The sequence below is a fragment of the Haliaeetus leucocephalus genome, unplaced genomic scaffold (assembly GCF_000737465.1).
Source record: "Haliaeetus leucocephalus isolate CR32 unplaced genomic scaffold, Haliaeetus_leucocephalus-4.0 Scaffold848, whole genome shotgun sequence".
Taxonomy (NCBI): Eukaryota; Metazoa; Chordata; class Aves; order Accipitriformes; family Accipitridae; genus Haliaeetus; species Haliaeetus leucocephalus.
In genome coordinates this window covers 4,645,985-4,662,294 of record NW_010973284.1, presented here as the reverse complement: position 1 = coordinate 4,662,294, position 16,310 = coordinate 4,645,985, and the positions used below count along the sequence as shown (strand labels likewise).

The 16,310-nt window shown below is 42.0% G+C and overlaps 2 protein-coding genes across 7 annotated transcripts in view; one reads left to right on the top strand and one right to left on the bottom strand.

Annotated features, from left to right (window-relative positions):
• Positions 1-15,527, top strand: part of ZFYVE9 (zinc finger, FYVE domain containing 9) — a 66,003-nt gene extending 50,476 nt beyond the window's left edge. For all 3 annotated transcript variants that reach the window (XM_010582378.1, XM_010582379.1, XM_010582377.1), the window contains 8 exons: positions 2,276-2,358; positions 3,097-3,201; positions 5,908-6,058; positions 7,532-7,612; positions 8,984-9,146; positions 10,309-10,414; positions 11,445-11,621; positions 12,486-15,527. In XM_010582378.1, coding sequence (XP_010580680.1) covers positions 2,276-2,358; positions 3,097-3,201; positions 5,908-6,058; positions 7,532-7,612; positions 8,984-9,146; positions 10,309-10,414; positions 11,445-11,621; positions 12,486-12,647 — 1,028 coding nt within the window. In that variant the 3' untranslated portion in view covers positions 12,648-15,527. The remainder of the gene's footprint in view (positions 1-2,275; positions 2,359-3,096; positions 3,202-5,907; positions 6,059-7,531; positions 7,613-8,983; positions 9,147-10,308; positions 10,415-11,444; positions 11,622-12,485) is intronic.
• The window catches only part of CC2D1B (coiled-coil and C2 domain containing 1B), a 35,152-nt gene continuing 34,365 nt past the window's right edge, over positions 15,524-16,310 (bottom strand). For all 4 annotated transcript variants that reach the window (XM_010582380.1, XM_010582381.1, XM_010582383.1 and 1 more), the window contains one exon: positions 15,524-16,134. The gene's annotated coding sequence lies outside the window, so the exon portion shown is untranslated. The remainder of the gene's footprint in view (positions 16,135-16,310) is intronic.

Below are 16,310 nucleotides of genomic sequence, written 5' to 3'. Positions count from 1 at the left end.
GTGTCAAAGGCCTTGCTGAAGGCAAGGTAGACAACACCCACAGCCTTTCCCTCATCCACTAGGCAGATCACCTGGTCATAGAAGGAAATCAGGTTGGTCAAGCAGGACCTGCCTTTCATAAACCCATGCTGGCTGGGCCTGATCCCCTGCTTGTCCTGGACATGCCATGTGAGCGCTCTCAAGACAAACTGTTCCATAATCTTCCCCGGTACCGAGGTCAGGCTGACAGGCCTGTAGTTCCCCGGATCCTCCCTCTGACCCTTCTTGTAAATGGATGTCACATTGGCAAGCCTCCAGTCCTCTGGGACCTCCCCTGTTGACCAGGATTGCTGATAGAAGATGGAGAGTGGCTTGGCAAGCTCCTCTGCCAGCTCCCTCAGTGCTCTTGGATGGATCCCATCGGGTCCCATAGACTTGTGAGTGTCCGGATGGCATAGCAGGTCATTAACTATTTCCTCCTGGATTAAGGGGGGTATATTCTGCTCTCCATCCCTGTCTTCCAGCTCAGGGGGCTGAGTACCCTGAGGATAACTGGTCTCACTATTAAAGTCTGAGGCAAAGAAGGCATTAAGTACCTCAGCCTTTTCGTCATCTCTGGTGGCAATGTTCCCCTCTGCATCCGATAAAGTATAGATATTCTCCTTGGCTCTCTTTTTATTGTTAACATATTTGTAAAAACGTTTTTTGTTGTCTCTTACAACAGTGGCCAGATTGAGTTCTAGCTGAGCTTTTGCCTTTCTAATATTCTCTCTGCATGTCCTAATAAGATCCCTGTACTCTTCCCGAGTTGCCTGCCCTTTCTTCCAAAGATGGTAAACTCTCCTATTTTCCTGAGTCCCGGCAAAAGCTCCCTGTTCAGCCAGGCTGGTGGTCTTCCCTGGCAGTTTGTTTGTGGCGTGTGGGAATAGCCTGGTCCTGAGCCTTCAAGATTTCCTTCTTGAAGAATGTCCAGCCGTCCTGGACCCCTTTGCCCTTCAGAACTGTCTCCCAAGGGACTCTCTCAACCAGTGTCCTGAACAGGCCAAAGTTTGCCCTCCAGAAGTCCACAGCGGTGGTTTTGGTGACCCCCTTCCTTACCTCACCAAGAATCGAGAATTCTATCGTTTCATGGTCGCTAAGCGCATGACAGCCTCCGACCACCACATCTCCCACCAGTCCTTCTGTGTTTGTAAACAGTAGGTCTAGCAAGGCTCCTCCCCGGTAGGCTCACCTACCAGCTGTGTCGGATCAACCGTACAGCCCCAGCTCGGGGAGTTCGGTGCATCTAGGACGTAGCTGAGCTGCTGTATGCAGCAGACATGGGAAATTCAGCACTTCTTGGTGCCTCAGGACACTGTGCATGAGTTGTCAGCTGTATGGTGCATGTGTAGGAGCGGTGATGCTTTCTAGATATCGCATCCATGTGCAGAAGCTGGAACTTATTCCTATCAGGAAATCCTGATGACGTTATTCAAACCTGCTGAGCATTTTGCAGCCCCTTCTGACTACACTGAGTGGCATTTTGGGAAATCAGGCTGAGTGTTTGCCTGAGGATAGTTCAGGAACCTTCCTTCAAACATGCATTTAGAAAACCTTGGCATTACGTATTACTGCATGAGTCATGTTCCAAGCACTGCTATGGCTTCTGCTGCAACATAATGTAATGGAGCCAGATCCATACACTACACTTTGAATTGCATCATAGATCTTTTACAAGTATGGCTAAGTCAGCCAAGGAATGCAGATATTTTGCATTGCTGACATACCGTAAATGTCCTTTTAATTGTTTTTTACATACTCCTGTATGAGTAATTGCCATGTTCTTATGAAATCATGAAAACAGAAAATGAAATAATCTGTATTATCACTTGAATGTCACACGTCAGCCACAGAAGCTAAAGGCTTATGATGCTATAGTGGAGAGCAGCAGGATGGTCATAAAAAAGGAAGAAGCCATTTCCAAGAAGTAGCCTGAGAAGAGCATTTAGAAAGGTCATCTTTGCAATCTGTGTCCAGATCGCTAGGTTCAGTCTTGCAGTGTGGCACTCGTAAGCATTCCATATAATTCTTCTTATTGGTTCGAGCGTGGTGGGCAAGGAGCCATGACACACATGTAAGGTGCATTATAGTGTTAAAACTATTCTTCGCTTTTGCTTTTTAAACTCTGGTCTTCTTTCCAGTCCCTTCTTGTGCTGCTGCTTACTGTATTCAACTGAGGAGATTGTATTGAGTCTGTTTTTGCAGAATCTCAGTATGTAAATTTCAATCTGACCTTTTCTGTTTTATTTTGTCCTAGTTTATCCATGCCCACTTTTTAGTGTCAGATTTCGTAAGCCTTTGTTTGGAGAAACTGGACACACGATTATGAACCTTCTTGCAGTAAGTGCTGAGACTGAGTTTGCACGTTTCATTGGTGTGAATGGATCAATGTGGGGAGAACTGTACTCCTGTTGCACGTAGTAGCTGGCAGGCTTAGAAGATGACAAGAGGAAATAGTGGGCCTTTGGGTGAATTTACCTGCTGTTACTGATATTGGATGTTAGCTTTCAACAACAGGATGAATTGTAACAAGGTACCCAAATTAACATCCAAAACGTGGCCACTTGAGAATGTTTGGATCTTGAAACAAATGCGTTCGTTGCTTAGATTCTTTCCTCAGAAGTGCTAGGTCATCACAGTGTGCAGTCACAGCTCTCTGATTATACAGTGCTTCAATGGAAGCAAAGTTATTAGCTTTTCCTACTTTGCTAATATTTGCAATATAGAAAATTCTCTTTGATGCATGACTTAATCTCACTGCTTGAAAATCTAGTAACTCTATACAGTAATGTAACAGAACACAGAGAGAAAATTTTCTTACAGTGATGACATTCAAGGCTGAAGAATATTAATTTTGATGTAAGAAAATCAGTGAAATGACTAGCAGTCATGATGATGTTTTTTCATTTGTGTACTTTGATTATGTAGGTTACAAGCTGTGTTGTCTCCATCCCTCCCTGCCTTTCGGTCACTGATTATTTTAATGGGTTAACTAGTAGTCACTAGGATAGTTATGAAACCTACAGTGTTAATGATGATCATCACGCCTAACTTTTAAAAACTTGTTTTAATTACCAGGACTTCAGAAATTACCAGTACACACTGCCTGTGGTCCAAGGTTTAGTGGTTGATATGGAAGTCAGAAAAACCAGCATCAAAATTCCTAGCAACAGATATAATGAGGTAATGCTTGTAAGAAATACATTTGTGTACAGTTTCTTTGTGGTTGGAGGACCTGGGATCTAAAGGAATTTTATTTTATTCACTACCACTAGGGAAAACTGCTTCAAAAGCAAATGATAAATGCGTGATGCACGCATCGTTTGAAAGTGAGTGAGGGTGGCTCCACAGGAAGAATACAATTCAATTTAGTATTAATTAAACTCTTTTTCTTCAGTTTTTTTAACTGTTTACATATGAAGTGTAAAACTGGTTTGATTTGAGCAAATAAGTTGACAAACTTTACACTTGTAGAGGTAAACTAGGAGGAAAATGTGCATTAGCTTTTCTCATCTATGTTGCGTGTGCATACTTGAAGAATTTACTAGTATTTGTTGGATTGCTGTTTATTTTATGTAAAATTTCTCTCAACATCTAAATTTTATACTTTATTTCTGGTGTGAGAAAATCAGCATCTTTAGGATTTAGTGCTGTTGAGAAAGCTGGGTGAGAAGGTATTTGAACAATAATGAAAGAGAGCAATGGAGAAGGTGATAGATTTCGTGTTCTGTCTGAAGAGGAGGGGGTAACTTCCTATTTTGGAACCAATCAGCAGCTGGGGTGAGAGCAAACCTCCTGGGCAAAATAGTATTCGTAAAAGTTCTTGTAATATCACAGCAGAATACAGCTTTATCTCAGGAGAGAATTTCCCTGCAGGAAGCATTTGAGTAAAATAACACTGAGAATAAAGAAATAAATTGAGCAAAAAGAAAAAGTGTTCTTATCTGAAGTTTGAAAAAGATGAAACTGATGAAGCAAGAAGATAAAGGGTCTGTATTAATTCTTGATGCAGTTGTGAGAAAATGGAAAGGCTCATTAAAGTTTGCATGAATTAAATGCAGATTGGCACACAAGATGCAGTTTAGTGTTAGGTGTGCCTGGCGTTTGCAAGTGTGTTAGCTTCGGTTCTGTGTTAGACATTGCACTAAGCTGGACTGCGAGGAAATTCCTGTGTTGTGCAGCTTAGCAAAATCTCTGCATCATGCCTGGGTTCTCTTTCCAGTGTGAAGCAAGGATTCAACTTTTTAAAATGGAGAAAGTGTTATTTATGTAACATTATTGCTTGCAATCCAGTTGAAAGGTTGAATTACTAGAAAATTTTCACCTGAGTTTAGTTTGAATTAAGATGAATTAAACCACAAGACCTTTACTTTTTTCCCCGTGTAAAGCAGTATTTAATTAGAAAAGTGTCACTCTAGATCTAGAAAGTGAAAAACTAATTTTAAATCTCATGCATGGATTAAATGTGGAGAATTCAGACTGTAATTGACAAATTAAACATTAATATATAGTTTTTCTATTAACTACATATTTTTATCTTCAAAATTATTTAAATTTTCTACAGCTGACAGTGATACTTAGTTGCCCATTTAGTCCCTCAGGAAAGGTGACTGTCATTTTTTAATCAGTTGCCTCATTACAAAGCACAGTTGCCATGTCCAGTTGTTTCTTCTTATGCTGAAGGCAACTACTGGGCTCCATAAAGATGGCTGCTGTTGAGCTAAAATCTTGTTTCTGGAGCATGACATGATAAACTAGATAATGAAATACACTCTTGTCTGATGCAAAATCTTAATTAAGTTTCCTCCCCAAACATTACACCTGTGCACATGTGTCAATAGTGAGCATCAGGTAATGTACCTGACACTATAATTATGGTTTTATGTTAGACTGAGAGACACAAATGTGTTGTGTGTAGCGTGCATGCTTATCAGCTACAGGAAGCAGAGGATGGGAGCATGAGTGCTGTTAAGATATGTCAAATAATTCCGCATTTTCCTTCTCATCAGGGTTTTCACTGGGGTGTGTGTGCATGTAATTTAATTTGCCTTTTTTTTCTTTTAAGCAAACATATAATTTTTGGTTTTGAAACAAATTCTGGAGAGAGAGGACTCCCTCAGTTTTCTTTTGGGTCAAAAATCTCATAGTCTGAGCCTCCATGAAGAGGAAGAGAGGAGAAGAAGGAAGCTGTAAAACTTACAAGAATATTTTGTCAAGGCATGTAACTAGGTGCATGTTAGATGATAATCAGGAAAACTGAAGTGCACATATATCACAGACTTTCTGGATGCTTTTTGGAGGCCTTCTTTGCAGAAAATTAAAATTATTTCTGGATGTCTATAATTCAGATCTTTTTTAAAAAGTCTTCAAATGGGGAACATTGGTCCCAATTTTACCACTTCATGCAGGTGAAGCACAGAGACACTAAAGCTTTGGTGTCTGGTCATGGCAGAACCAGGATTAAATGCCTCAAGTCTGAATGCCAGTCTAGCACTGAACTGTGGAGGCAGCATTTGTGATTTACGCCATAAGCAACTGTAGTTTTGTAAACAAGCCAGATATTTCCTCCCAATGTTTTTCTAATATTTTTTTCCTCTGAATTTATTTTTTTTAAAACAGCTAGAGATAATAGCTTTTGCAACCTGTATAGCTCAGCTATCCCTTATACCTTTTATCTCAATTACCTAAAAGGTGGCACTTTAAAGCATCTAAACGGTATAAGACCTGAACCCTCTTTTCAAAAGCAGTTTATGGTTCTGAGTGCTAAGATCTGACATGAGAATATAAGCACTGTTGAGAAGCTTTGTCCGATTAAACCGTTCCAAGAATCACCTATTTGTAGTAGTGCTTGACGAACAGGGTAGAAATGGTAAACCTTTTTGTTTGCAGATGATGAAAGCCATGAACAAATCCAACGAGCATGTTCTAGCAGGGGGAGCGTGCTTCAATGAGAAAGCAGACTCGCATCTGGTGTGTGTTCAGAATGATGACGGGAATTACCAGACGCAGGCCATCAGCATCCATAATCAGCCGAGGAAGGGTGAGAAAGGGGGTTCACGAGGAGGCTGTTCCTCCCGGCGCTCTGCATGACTTCTTTGCCGATTGTGTTACCGTTCCAGCATGTGGCTCTGAATCAGTCAGAACTGGGTTTGTCTGCATTTCACTGAGTTTCTGTTAGACAGAGAAAATAATTCTGACTGCTGGTGTTACTGAATGGGCAGCTTTGTGAGTTAGACATGCAACACAAGGAATAGTAACACGTTGCTCTATCTTGCCCTTTACCCTTTGGTGTTTTACTCCCCTTTGCAGAATCCATGATCTCAGATGTCAGGGGGCACGCCGTGCGGTTTGCTTCCTGTGTACAGTCCACATCACACTTCTCTAGGTCAATGGTGCTGTTTTGAATTTGTCTGAGAGGTGTTCTAGCAACTTGGTAGATCAAGCAGACGCAAAATAAAGCACATAACAGCTTGCTTCCTTGTAAATATGGTAATAACTGCTTGCACAATACAGCTCAGGACTTGCGGTGCTCCAGAGGTCACAGTGCTGTTAACTCATTTAGGACACATCTCTCCGTTAATGATGAGAGCTGTCTTTTGGCATTATTGGAGACTACAGGTGAGGTTGTGGTTGCCTGTGCTTGACCTATGCTATGTGAAAGGAGGAAGATTAGGTTTAGTACGAGAGAAAGGTGAATAGGAATAACCAACAACAGCAGCATTTTAATAATGCATCTTCAAGAAACAACTCATGTTTACCTCAATTAGACCATCTAATTTCCAGGCTTTGTTTTTGTTAGAGTAGGCTGAAAGGCTGCAGGAGCAGTGTGCTGAGAATTTAAATGTTGTGGTTTGGGGGAAAATTTCTGGCAAAGAGATTTATACTATCTCCAAATGAGGACAAGCAAGACAGAGGCCAACTTTTATGTTTTGCAAGTATCCCCAGTCACTCCAGTGAGTATACTGGCATGGGATGTCACTCAGGACTGATGATCTTATCTGACTTCTGTTCATTGTACATATGGGACAAGAAGAGGGATTTCCAGCAGGAATTTCATGATGCTTTGTGGTCATTTAAGAGAATTTTACTTTCAATCAGGTGGCTTTGAGCTGTGGCCTTACCAGTGGGTTGGTGTTACGGTGTGATCCATAAACAGCTCGCTCACTATCTTTGCCAGCTGTGTGGGAACATTTAGTAGTTAATTATGTACTTGGTTACCCTAAATTAGTAGTCCTGAAACTTAGAGGTGTGTATGGGGAGAGGGAGAGTGATGAATTATGAGCATTCATTAAGGTTGACAAAAACTGTAGTCCAGTTTAGAAAATAACTGGGTGATTTGCCTTTCCATATCCAAGCCTGTGATGTGCATTAAAGTCACCATAATTCTAAGCAGCATTTGTCCTGATTTAGATTAATCACCTCTCTGGATGATGGAGCTGTGATACCTGATTCTTGTGTAAGGCATCGTTGTGACGAAAGCCTCACTAAATCACTCCTGTTGTTGTTGTTGCAGTGACTGGTGCCAGCTTCTTTGTGTTCAGTGGAGCTTTAAAATCCTCTTCAGGCTACCTTGCCAAATCCAGTATAGTAGAAGGTAAGAACTGAACTGCTTGCTTAAAACACACTTCTTCCCTCTTAACACAGCTCAGCTCTGTAGTTATCAGGTGTGGTGGTGCATAACAGTGCTTTGCTGTTACGCCTTGGGCATTTGAATCATGCTGCTGCTTCAGCTTTATCCTACTTCTTAGCAGAAAAACCCTGTTTCCTTCAATGAGGAGGAACTTGTCCAGATGCTGTAGAACAAGAAAATGAGGGTAAGATAGGAAATACTTGGCTTGTGAGCCTGTGATCAGTTTACTGGTTTGGGTTGAATGAGGAAATTCTGAGCCTAAGAAATATGGAATGTGTAATCCACCGACCAGAAGAAGCCCTACTAAACTTACTCTGTTCCCAAATAGCTCTGCCTTATGCAAGATTATGAATGTGCATTGTTTATATGCTTGTGTGTAGGCAGATGAGAGCATGACAGGTCGAGATTGTTGAGCTGGTACCTCTCTGATTTGGTTTGTTCTTCTTTTAGCAGTTGTCATATCACAGAAATAAATGCCGACTGTGTACACTGGATTGAAAGCCGTTATTGCTTGTTAGCTGAGATACAGAACTTTGTAGTCTAACCTCACTGCAGACGTGACAACGCAGACAGTAGTGTTTTAAGTGTGCTCCTTACAGGTTGCGAGTGAGGTATGCAAGAAGCCCCTGCGTGCAGTCAGTTTGCACAGCTCCACTGATGAGCAGGAACTCCTTAAGCTGCACCAACTTGAGAGCTTGCAGCTGTAGGAGTGTGCAGTCCATGGGCGAGTGGTCACCCAGGGCTGAAAAGCAGCCATCTCACTGCAAGTCAGTATATGTAGGTCATTATACCATTTTCTGTGTCTAAATTGGTGGTTTAGTGCAAGACAGAGGTACAGGTCGATTCAGGCAAGGAGTCTGTACGTTGGGGAAGTGTATCATCCCGAGTTATTTCTGCAGCAATTTAGACCGATCCAATCCAAATTCTCTATCTTTTGCCACTGTCAGGCAAGCATTGACTTCGAAAAAGCTGCATCGCCGCTGGAGCCCTGCTTCCAGTGCCAACAGAGGTGACAGCTGACTGGAGGTGGGGCACATGGGGTTTCTGAGGTTGCCTAGAGCAGGTGTCAAGTTTTGAGGCAAACTAATGCGGCTGTTGCTATAGCTGACTTTACCTGGTAGATGGACTTCACATGATCCTCGTGTTTTCCCTAGTCAACACTCATCAGTGCTACGTTTTAGGAATCCGAGTTCACTTGGTCTTATGTAGCGCTGCTGCCTATGACTCTTAAAACAGATGTTTAACCTTTCTGTTGCAAAAAGAGGAAGGATGTTTTATTTCTTTTTTATATTTGCTCTGTTCAGCGTGGCTTATCAGGATTTCTTGGTTCCCTAGATGGAGTAATGGTCCAGATAACTGCTGAGAACATGGACTCATTGAGGCAGGCCTTGAGAGAGATGAAAGACTTCACCATCACTTGTGGCAAAGTAGATGCTGAAGATCCTCAGGAACACGTTCATATTCAGTGGGTAGAAGATGATAAAAACTTTAGTAAGGGGTAAGTAGAGGAGCAATCGCTTGACATTGAATGGTGGCTGACAGTATTTGTTAAAAATTTTAATTAATAAGGTGCATGAGTTTTCAAATCAATAGGAATTACAAGTCTATGCCTCTATTTTGAGTGATAAGATGCAATTAAACGTAATGAAAATGGAATTGAGATACCAGAGCTTTGGGGCATCAATTTAGAAAGTTGTCAGTGCTATAGATTTTTTGCCATTGCTAATATCCAGTTATTGGAAACCACTAATCTGTCTCCAACACTCAGCGCTGAACCCTGCCTATTGTGGTCACTTTGCTCTCTTGATGCTTAGTTTGCATTAAGTAGTGCTGGAAATAAAATTGCTGAACATCAACAGTATATATGGACTCCTGATAGTTAAGCCAAAAGAAGGGTGTATATGGCAGCTTAAGTATTTATGGCAGTAGAATGCTGTTGTGATGGGTACAATGTTTAAGGAATTGGCATCTAGAAAGGAGGATATTTCTGCAGTTTCAGGCTCTCTGAGTCAGTCTTAGGTTCTGTAATTAAATTCTGGGCTGTGTTAGTAGTGTTTCAGGTATTGCTGGCCTACACTGAGGTTACAAATGAATAAAAATCAAATCTGTATTAAACGCCTCATTGCTGCCTTAGCACCTTACGAGATCTCAGCTCTGGTGCGAACCTTTGTTGAAAAACCTGCAGGAAGGTCCTTCCTGCACCTGGTTTGTGCATATTGACCAGGATGGGTGTCAGGGGTGGGAGCTGCAGGGTCAGCAGGGAGCATGCTGCCTCTCGGCTCTTCCCTCCTGCTCAGCCCCGTAGGAGCCCATTCCAAAAGGCTGCTCCCTGTGAAGCTGCAGGCCCAGCACCATCATCACAATTAGCAGTTGGCATTCAAGATCACTGGTTTTGGCACCCTGAGAGAAGCCTTTGGGTTCCCTTCTGAGGCTAATTTTGGTCTATGCCCCACGAAGCTGGTGTGGTAAGTCGCTGTGTTGTAGCAGTTCAAACTGCAGAATGCTCAGTTATGAAAAAACCTGCAGCGAGGCAGTTGGAGGATTCAGGTGTAGCAGAGGAGCCGCCCTTTGATCCCGACGTAGTTCTCTTTTGCAGTGCTCTCTGTTCAGCTCATGTCTTTTGCTAAGTTGGAACTTAGCCTTTTCCCTCCCTTTTACAGTGTTGTAAGCCCTATTGATGGCAAATCAATGGAGTCTATAACAAGCGTGAAGATATTTCACGGCTCAGAGTACAAGGCAAACGGAAAGGTCATTCGGTGGACAGAGGTAAGTCAGTCAAATTGAGCTGCATGTAAACCAACACTTGGCATTCCGGGACCGCAACTACGGCCTAGTCTTCTTTTGACCTGCTCTCCCTACTCACCAAAATTAAAGCAGCAAATTCCTCAGAACAAACCTGTATTACCTTTCCTACCTGCAAGGAAAGACTCAGTACGGCACCGTGCAGAATAAAATATCCCATCGCTAATGCGCAGCTCAGGCTGCCACCACAGCCAGCCTCTACAGCCTACTCTGCATTGGCCACCTCTTCTCGTGTATGGCTGTTGAACATGGGGGGGAACCAGAAAAATACTTGCTTACTGTGTTACGCAAGGTAACAGCTGGTTTCATCTGCATTTGTTTTAAAAACTACCTTTTAAAATGGAGACAAATCTTAATAATTGCTTATTTTTAAAAATGTTATTTTGAGCCACCTTCTCGAAAATATTGCAAGTTAAAATGAAAAGTGCTGTGGAATAAATCACTTGCAGAAACTACTTGCACAGCTGATGTTACCTGTGACTCTGCCAGCACACAAATGCCAATGTTAAAAGATTTCTTCAAGTGTTTCACATAACCTGCCCAGGAGGAGCCAAGTTACTCACTCTGCAACTTGCCACCTTTGCATCCTTTTTTCCCAGGTCAGTTGGATTCAACAGAGGCAAGTTCAGTGACAACCAAGTACAAATCTGCAGGCTGGGATGGCTTCTACTAAAAATGCAAATTTTCTGAAATTAACATCTGTTTAAAAGCAGGTTTTTATTGAAAACTATGTGCAGTACATAGTGAATTTCCATAATGAGGCTTTTGACCAGAACTGAAAGGTTTTTGAGCACACCACTATTTAAATCTTTCTTTTGAAGTTGGGGTTTTTTTTTTCCCCTAAGGTGGCTTGTCTTCAGGGTCTTTTGCTGGTCTTCCCTGAGCAGCTCTTCTTTTAGTCTTCATTTGTAAAAAGATTAAATGGCATCTCAGTAACCTTATTTCCTAGAAAAGCCAAGTGTTAAGTAAGTCTTGTGTTAACTCTTTCCATCAGGTGTTTTTCCTGGAAAATGATGAGCAACATAATGGTCTGAGTGACCCAGCCGACCACAGCAGATTGACTGAAAACGTGGCAAAGGCTTTCTGTTTAGCCCTGTGTCCTCATCTTAAATTGTTGAAAGAAGATGGAATGACTAAGCTAGGTCTGCGTGTTACACTTGACTCAGATCAAGTAAGTCTTGAATAGATTCGGTTTAACTGGGGGGTTGTTCCCTTGTTTGTTCCCCAAAAAGGGAAGAGAACACTTCAGCCATCCTCTTGGTTAAAGAATTACCAGTATCAGATGCTAATCTAGGGGTGCCGACTGTTGTTTGGCATTTTGGGCCATCTGTTAAAATTGGAAAGCTAGTGCCGAGCCTGAATTAACACAAGGCTTGACCCCCATATGCCGCTAGCAGCACCTGCTCTGTAGTCAGAGACCTGTGAACAGCCCTGCGAGCTGCAGGCCTGCCACGTCCTCAGAGAAGACTCCGAGTCGGCCTTTTCACCAGAAGCTAAAAGACAGGAGTGTAGTAAATGTATTCTTGGGTGAGCATAAAACATTGTTGACGAGCATGGCTGTTCTTAGAAGATCACACTGCATATGAGGCAGAGAAACAAACAGATGGAAGGTCCCCTCGAGAGTGCTCTACAGCAAAAACTACAAGCAGAGATAAGGGTCCCTGGCAAGACAGCTGGCCTTGCCTTGGAGTGGATGTGTTCTTAGTAACAACCAGCTTTTAAATACTGCCTGACTTAATCTGATAACGCAGGGTGCGGTTCCTGCTGATCTGAATGATCTGCTTTGACAAAGCAGTAGAAAAAAAAGGCTACTTTTGTCTAGGCAGCCACTGGGAACACAAAGAAACAAAAAAAAAAGTGGAAAAGCTGCTTTAGTGCCTGCTACATCCTGTTCAAGTGCCCGACCTCCCCCAGGCAGCGGCCACGGCAGCTCACACAAATCATCCTCCTGGCACGGCACTTCCCTTACTGCCCACTGAATCACAGCCTTGTGTCCTATTTGCTGTAAAACCCACTCTTACTTTGTATTTTTTAGGTTGGTTATCAAGCTGGGAGTAATGGACAGCCACTGCCCTCTCAATACATGAATGACCTGGACAGTGCCTTAGTTCCAGTGATTCATGGAGGGGCATGTCAGTTGAGTGAAGGGCCTGTCATAATGGAGCTCATCTTTTATATTCTGGAAAACATCTCATAAGAGGACTTCATTTTCTGTTCAGACCTGTTCAAGCAGCAGTTGTATCTGAATCATTTGCACTTTAAAACTGGAAAATTAAGCTTTTGTTAACACTATTGGGGGAAGGGGGGGGGAGGAGGGAGGGACAGTTGTTCCATAATTCTAAATCTTCTATGCATTGTCAACAAACAGAGGATCAGGGCAGCTTCTATACGACAACATGGCTATGCTATCCTTGCAGCTAATACACTTCTGTTACTGTTTAGAAAAATGCTCATGTTTAAAGACTTACAGTCATGTACTCTAAATGCTCAAACGGGTGCAAAGATCACTGGGGCATAAATAAAAAGTGAAACTCCAATCTTGTACTGTTTGTAGATGGACATGTAAGAAACAACAATCAAGACCTCCATTCTGACCTCATCATAATGCCATTTGTGGTTATTCTGTAGACATTAAAAAGTAACGTTTACATTATTTTGACCAGATTATTGGTTGAAATACTTTTGGAGTAGCCCTTGAGAGATAGGGAAAGATTACCTAGCCATAACTACGTTTGTAGATGCGTCCAAATGAAGAAGGGCAGGCATCTCTCTGAAAGTGGTATTATGTAAACTGCAGTTTTGTGTGTGTAATTAATAGGCTAGTTTACTTTTTTCCTCTATTTACTATTAAAAAATCGTCACCTGGGCAAATTTCTATAATCTCCTAGAACAACTCTGCTATTCTGTACTTTGTTTACAAATCTGTACAAAGCAGAGGAAATATTAGCCCTCAAGTGCAGTTCTATCTCATTCCTCTTCCCCAGTAGGTCCTGCTTTTCAAAGAAAAGTAACACCCAGGGCAGCTTTAAGTCTCCTTGCTGTATGCTGTAGTGTAACACTAGTGTCATGTAATACAAGACAGCTTGCACTTCATATTAGCAGCACCATGTAAAAGCTTACCTGTGATAAAAGTATAGAGTGGCTGGTTTTGCATGTTCTGCTGAAAAAAGGCTTTCTGGTCAGCTCTGAACACTTGCACTTGGCCCAGTGCTCTTGGTCTCACCTGAGAGGGCTTTAGTAAGGAAGGAAAGCAGCTGCTCGCATCTGCCACAACATTGTGAAGCTAGAATTGAGAATCAGCCAGAGGAAATGTGGTTCCACAGTCTTACTGTCTCCATGGAAAGCTGCTAACCACTGGAAAGAGCTGAAAGCAGGAGCAGGGGATTTGGTTTGTTTAGCCACAGCCATGCAAGGCAGCTGGTTTGAGTCCCTCCCAGGAAGGGGGCATGGGGTGAAGGTTTCTCCTCCTGTCTATACAGAAGATTAATTTGGGAAGAGAGAGGCTCACTGGTGGTGAACACAGTATCTCAGACCTTGCATCATCCCTACTCGCAGTCAGTTCTGGTGGATGCAGCGGGCATTATTTTGGTTTTGCTGTATGTGAGTAAACACGGGCCTCCTTTCAGATATAAAGGGAAGTGCAAGGCTACTGTGAGACTGATGCTATATTTTTTAAACAAATACACAGCATTAGCTGGGCCAAGGAAAAGGTAACTGCACACGTAGCAATGTATTTTATGTAAAGACAGCACAGTGTATGTACAGAGTGCATTTGTGAATAAATGGCTACTGCTTTTTAAAAAAAAGCAAAGTCTGACAAATCCAATACTGTAAATTACAGCTGTCGCCACCCAACACTTGGAGAAGGCAGGCCAGAGAACCGGGGTCCAACTCCACAAATAAAAGCTGGCCAGCAAGAGGTAGCACGCAACTACACTTAAAAGAGCAAGTGTTACATCAAAGTGAAACCTTACCTCTGGCATTTGGGAAAAGGTGGCTGGCTTAATGCGGCTTACTTAAATGTTTCATGATGGACAAACCTTAAGCTATTACACAGTCACTAGCCTTCCTGTGTATTTGTGCAGCGGAGCAGGACTAAGGTTACATTCAGACTCCCCTCTGCACGCTGTTTTTGCACACCTTGGGACACAGCGCAGCACTACGCGGTGTAGGCAAGATTCAGTATCGGGAAGAGCATTCCATAAACCAACTAATAATCTTCCTTCTAGAGCCTGCACTCCAGCTTTGCCACAGCAGCGGCTTTCCAGTTACTTTAGTTGCATTGTTATGCTTAATAATGCAGTAAAAGAGGTGAAAAATCTTTATCTTCTCTTCCTTTGCCCCAAAAGTCTTTTAGGTTTGGATTATGTTTGTGCAAAACACTATCAACTGGTGACTGACTGACATGTTTGCTTCAACCATAGCCTTTTAAATGACCTTAATTACCATGTTGTTAAGAAATGAGTACTTGTTTTAGAAAAAAAAATTGTACTTTTAAAATTCAGTTAGTTAACACTGCAAAAAACTGCATATTATATTTTTATTTTCAACATGTAGTTTTGTATATTAAATTTATTGAAATTAAAAACTAAATACTGTATTGTCTTCATCTGCTCAGGAAGACAGAGGCAGCACTGCCTTACTTGTCTGGACTCCTTTCTGTTGAAAAACTTGCCCTACCTAAAGAGCTGGTGCAGGAGCGCTCCAACTCCCCATTACAGGCACATCCTTTCCTTTGAGATCAGTCACTTCTGTCAGCTCACAGAGATTTAAAAACACAAACATACTTGGTACCATTTTTTGTATGGTGCTGATCAAAAGCATTCCTGAAAATAGTCATCATCCAGTTTTCTACATGACAAAGAGTGGCTATTTTCCCCATCACCTGGAAGAACTGTAAGAGCCTATTTTTGTAAAAATACAAGGAACATTTGGGAAGCAGCAGTCTAGCATACTTTTTTTTTTCCCCCTCCTTTTTTAAATGTAAAAAGAAAAAGGATGAAGGCACAGTACCCGGACTGCACTGAACAAGCAGTGCGGCAAGCATGGCAGACAACTAGTAGCCAGAAAAAAAAAAGTAGATCTGTAAACACCTGCTGCTAAGAAGTCTTGCATTTTCTTCTGAAAGGCAACATCCCATTGAACTTCATGTTGCAATGGCATGCACAGAGGAGGGACACACTGCTGCTAGATTGCTGCCCGAGTTCTCTCTTCCCTATTTTAGGAAACAAACCCAAACCAGCCTTGATAAGAGAGAACAGAAAAAGCAGTAGCAGACTGTTCACTGTACCACGTTGGCTGCTCGTAGACGTGGAAGAAATGAATTCTAGTAAAGGTCTTACCTGTGACTTGACTGAAAAGTTTTTGCACTGCCTCAGGGAATTTTTAAGGGGCTAAACTTTCCACACACCGCTATGCATAGTTAATGTAACATTCATCCTGGTGCTACATTAGTAGTCCCACATTAAGGCAATTCTGTCTATTTTGCGTAGACTGGTAACAATCCCCTGCAGCAGCAGATTTCCAGAGCCTTACATTTGCCTTAAAGTTATTAATAAGCACTATGGCTGTTATCAAAATAGACATTAAGTTCAGTAGTGCATTCATTTATCATCTTTGGTGCTTGCAGCTAGCAGCATCGTCCTACATATATTCATCCCACATCTTTTAACATTCCAATGGATCTGGGGATAAAAAAAAAAACAACCGAAAAACAACAACATTACTTGATGCAGTATTTAACAGATGTTCACAATTCAAGGTCACATTGTATGTAAAATGCTGACATGAATTTTCTGGATGGTCAACTGGAAAAATTAATGGAGCAAAATTATTAAGCTCTAGTGACTGAAAACGCCTA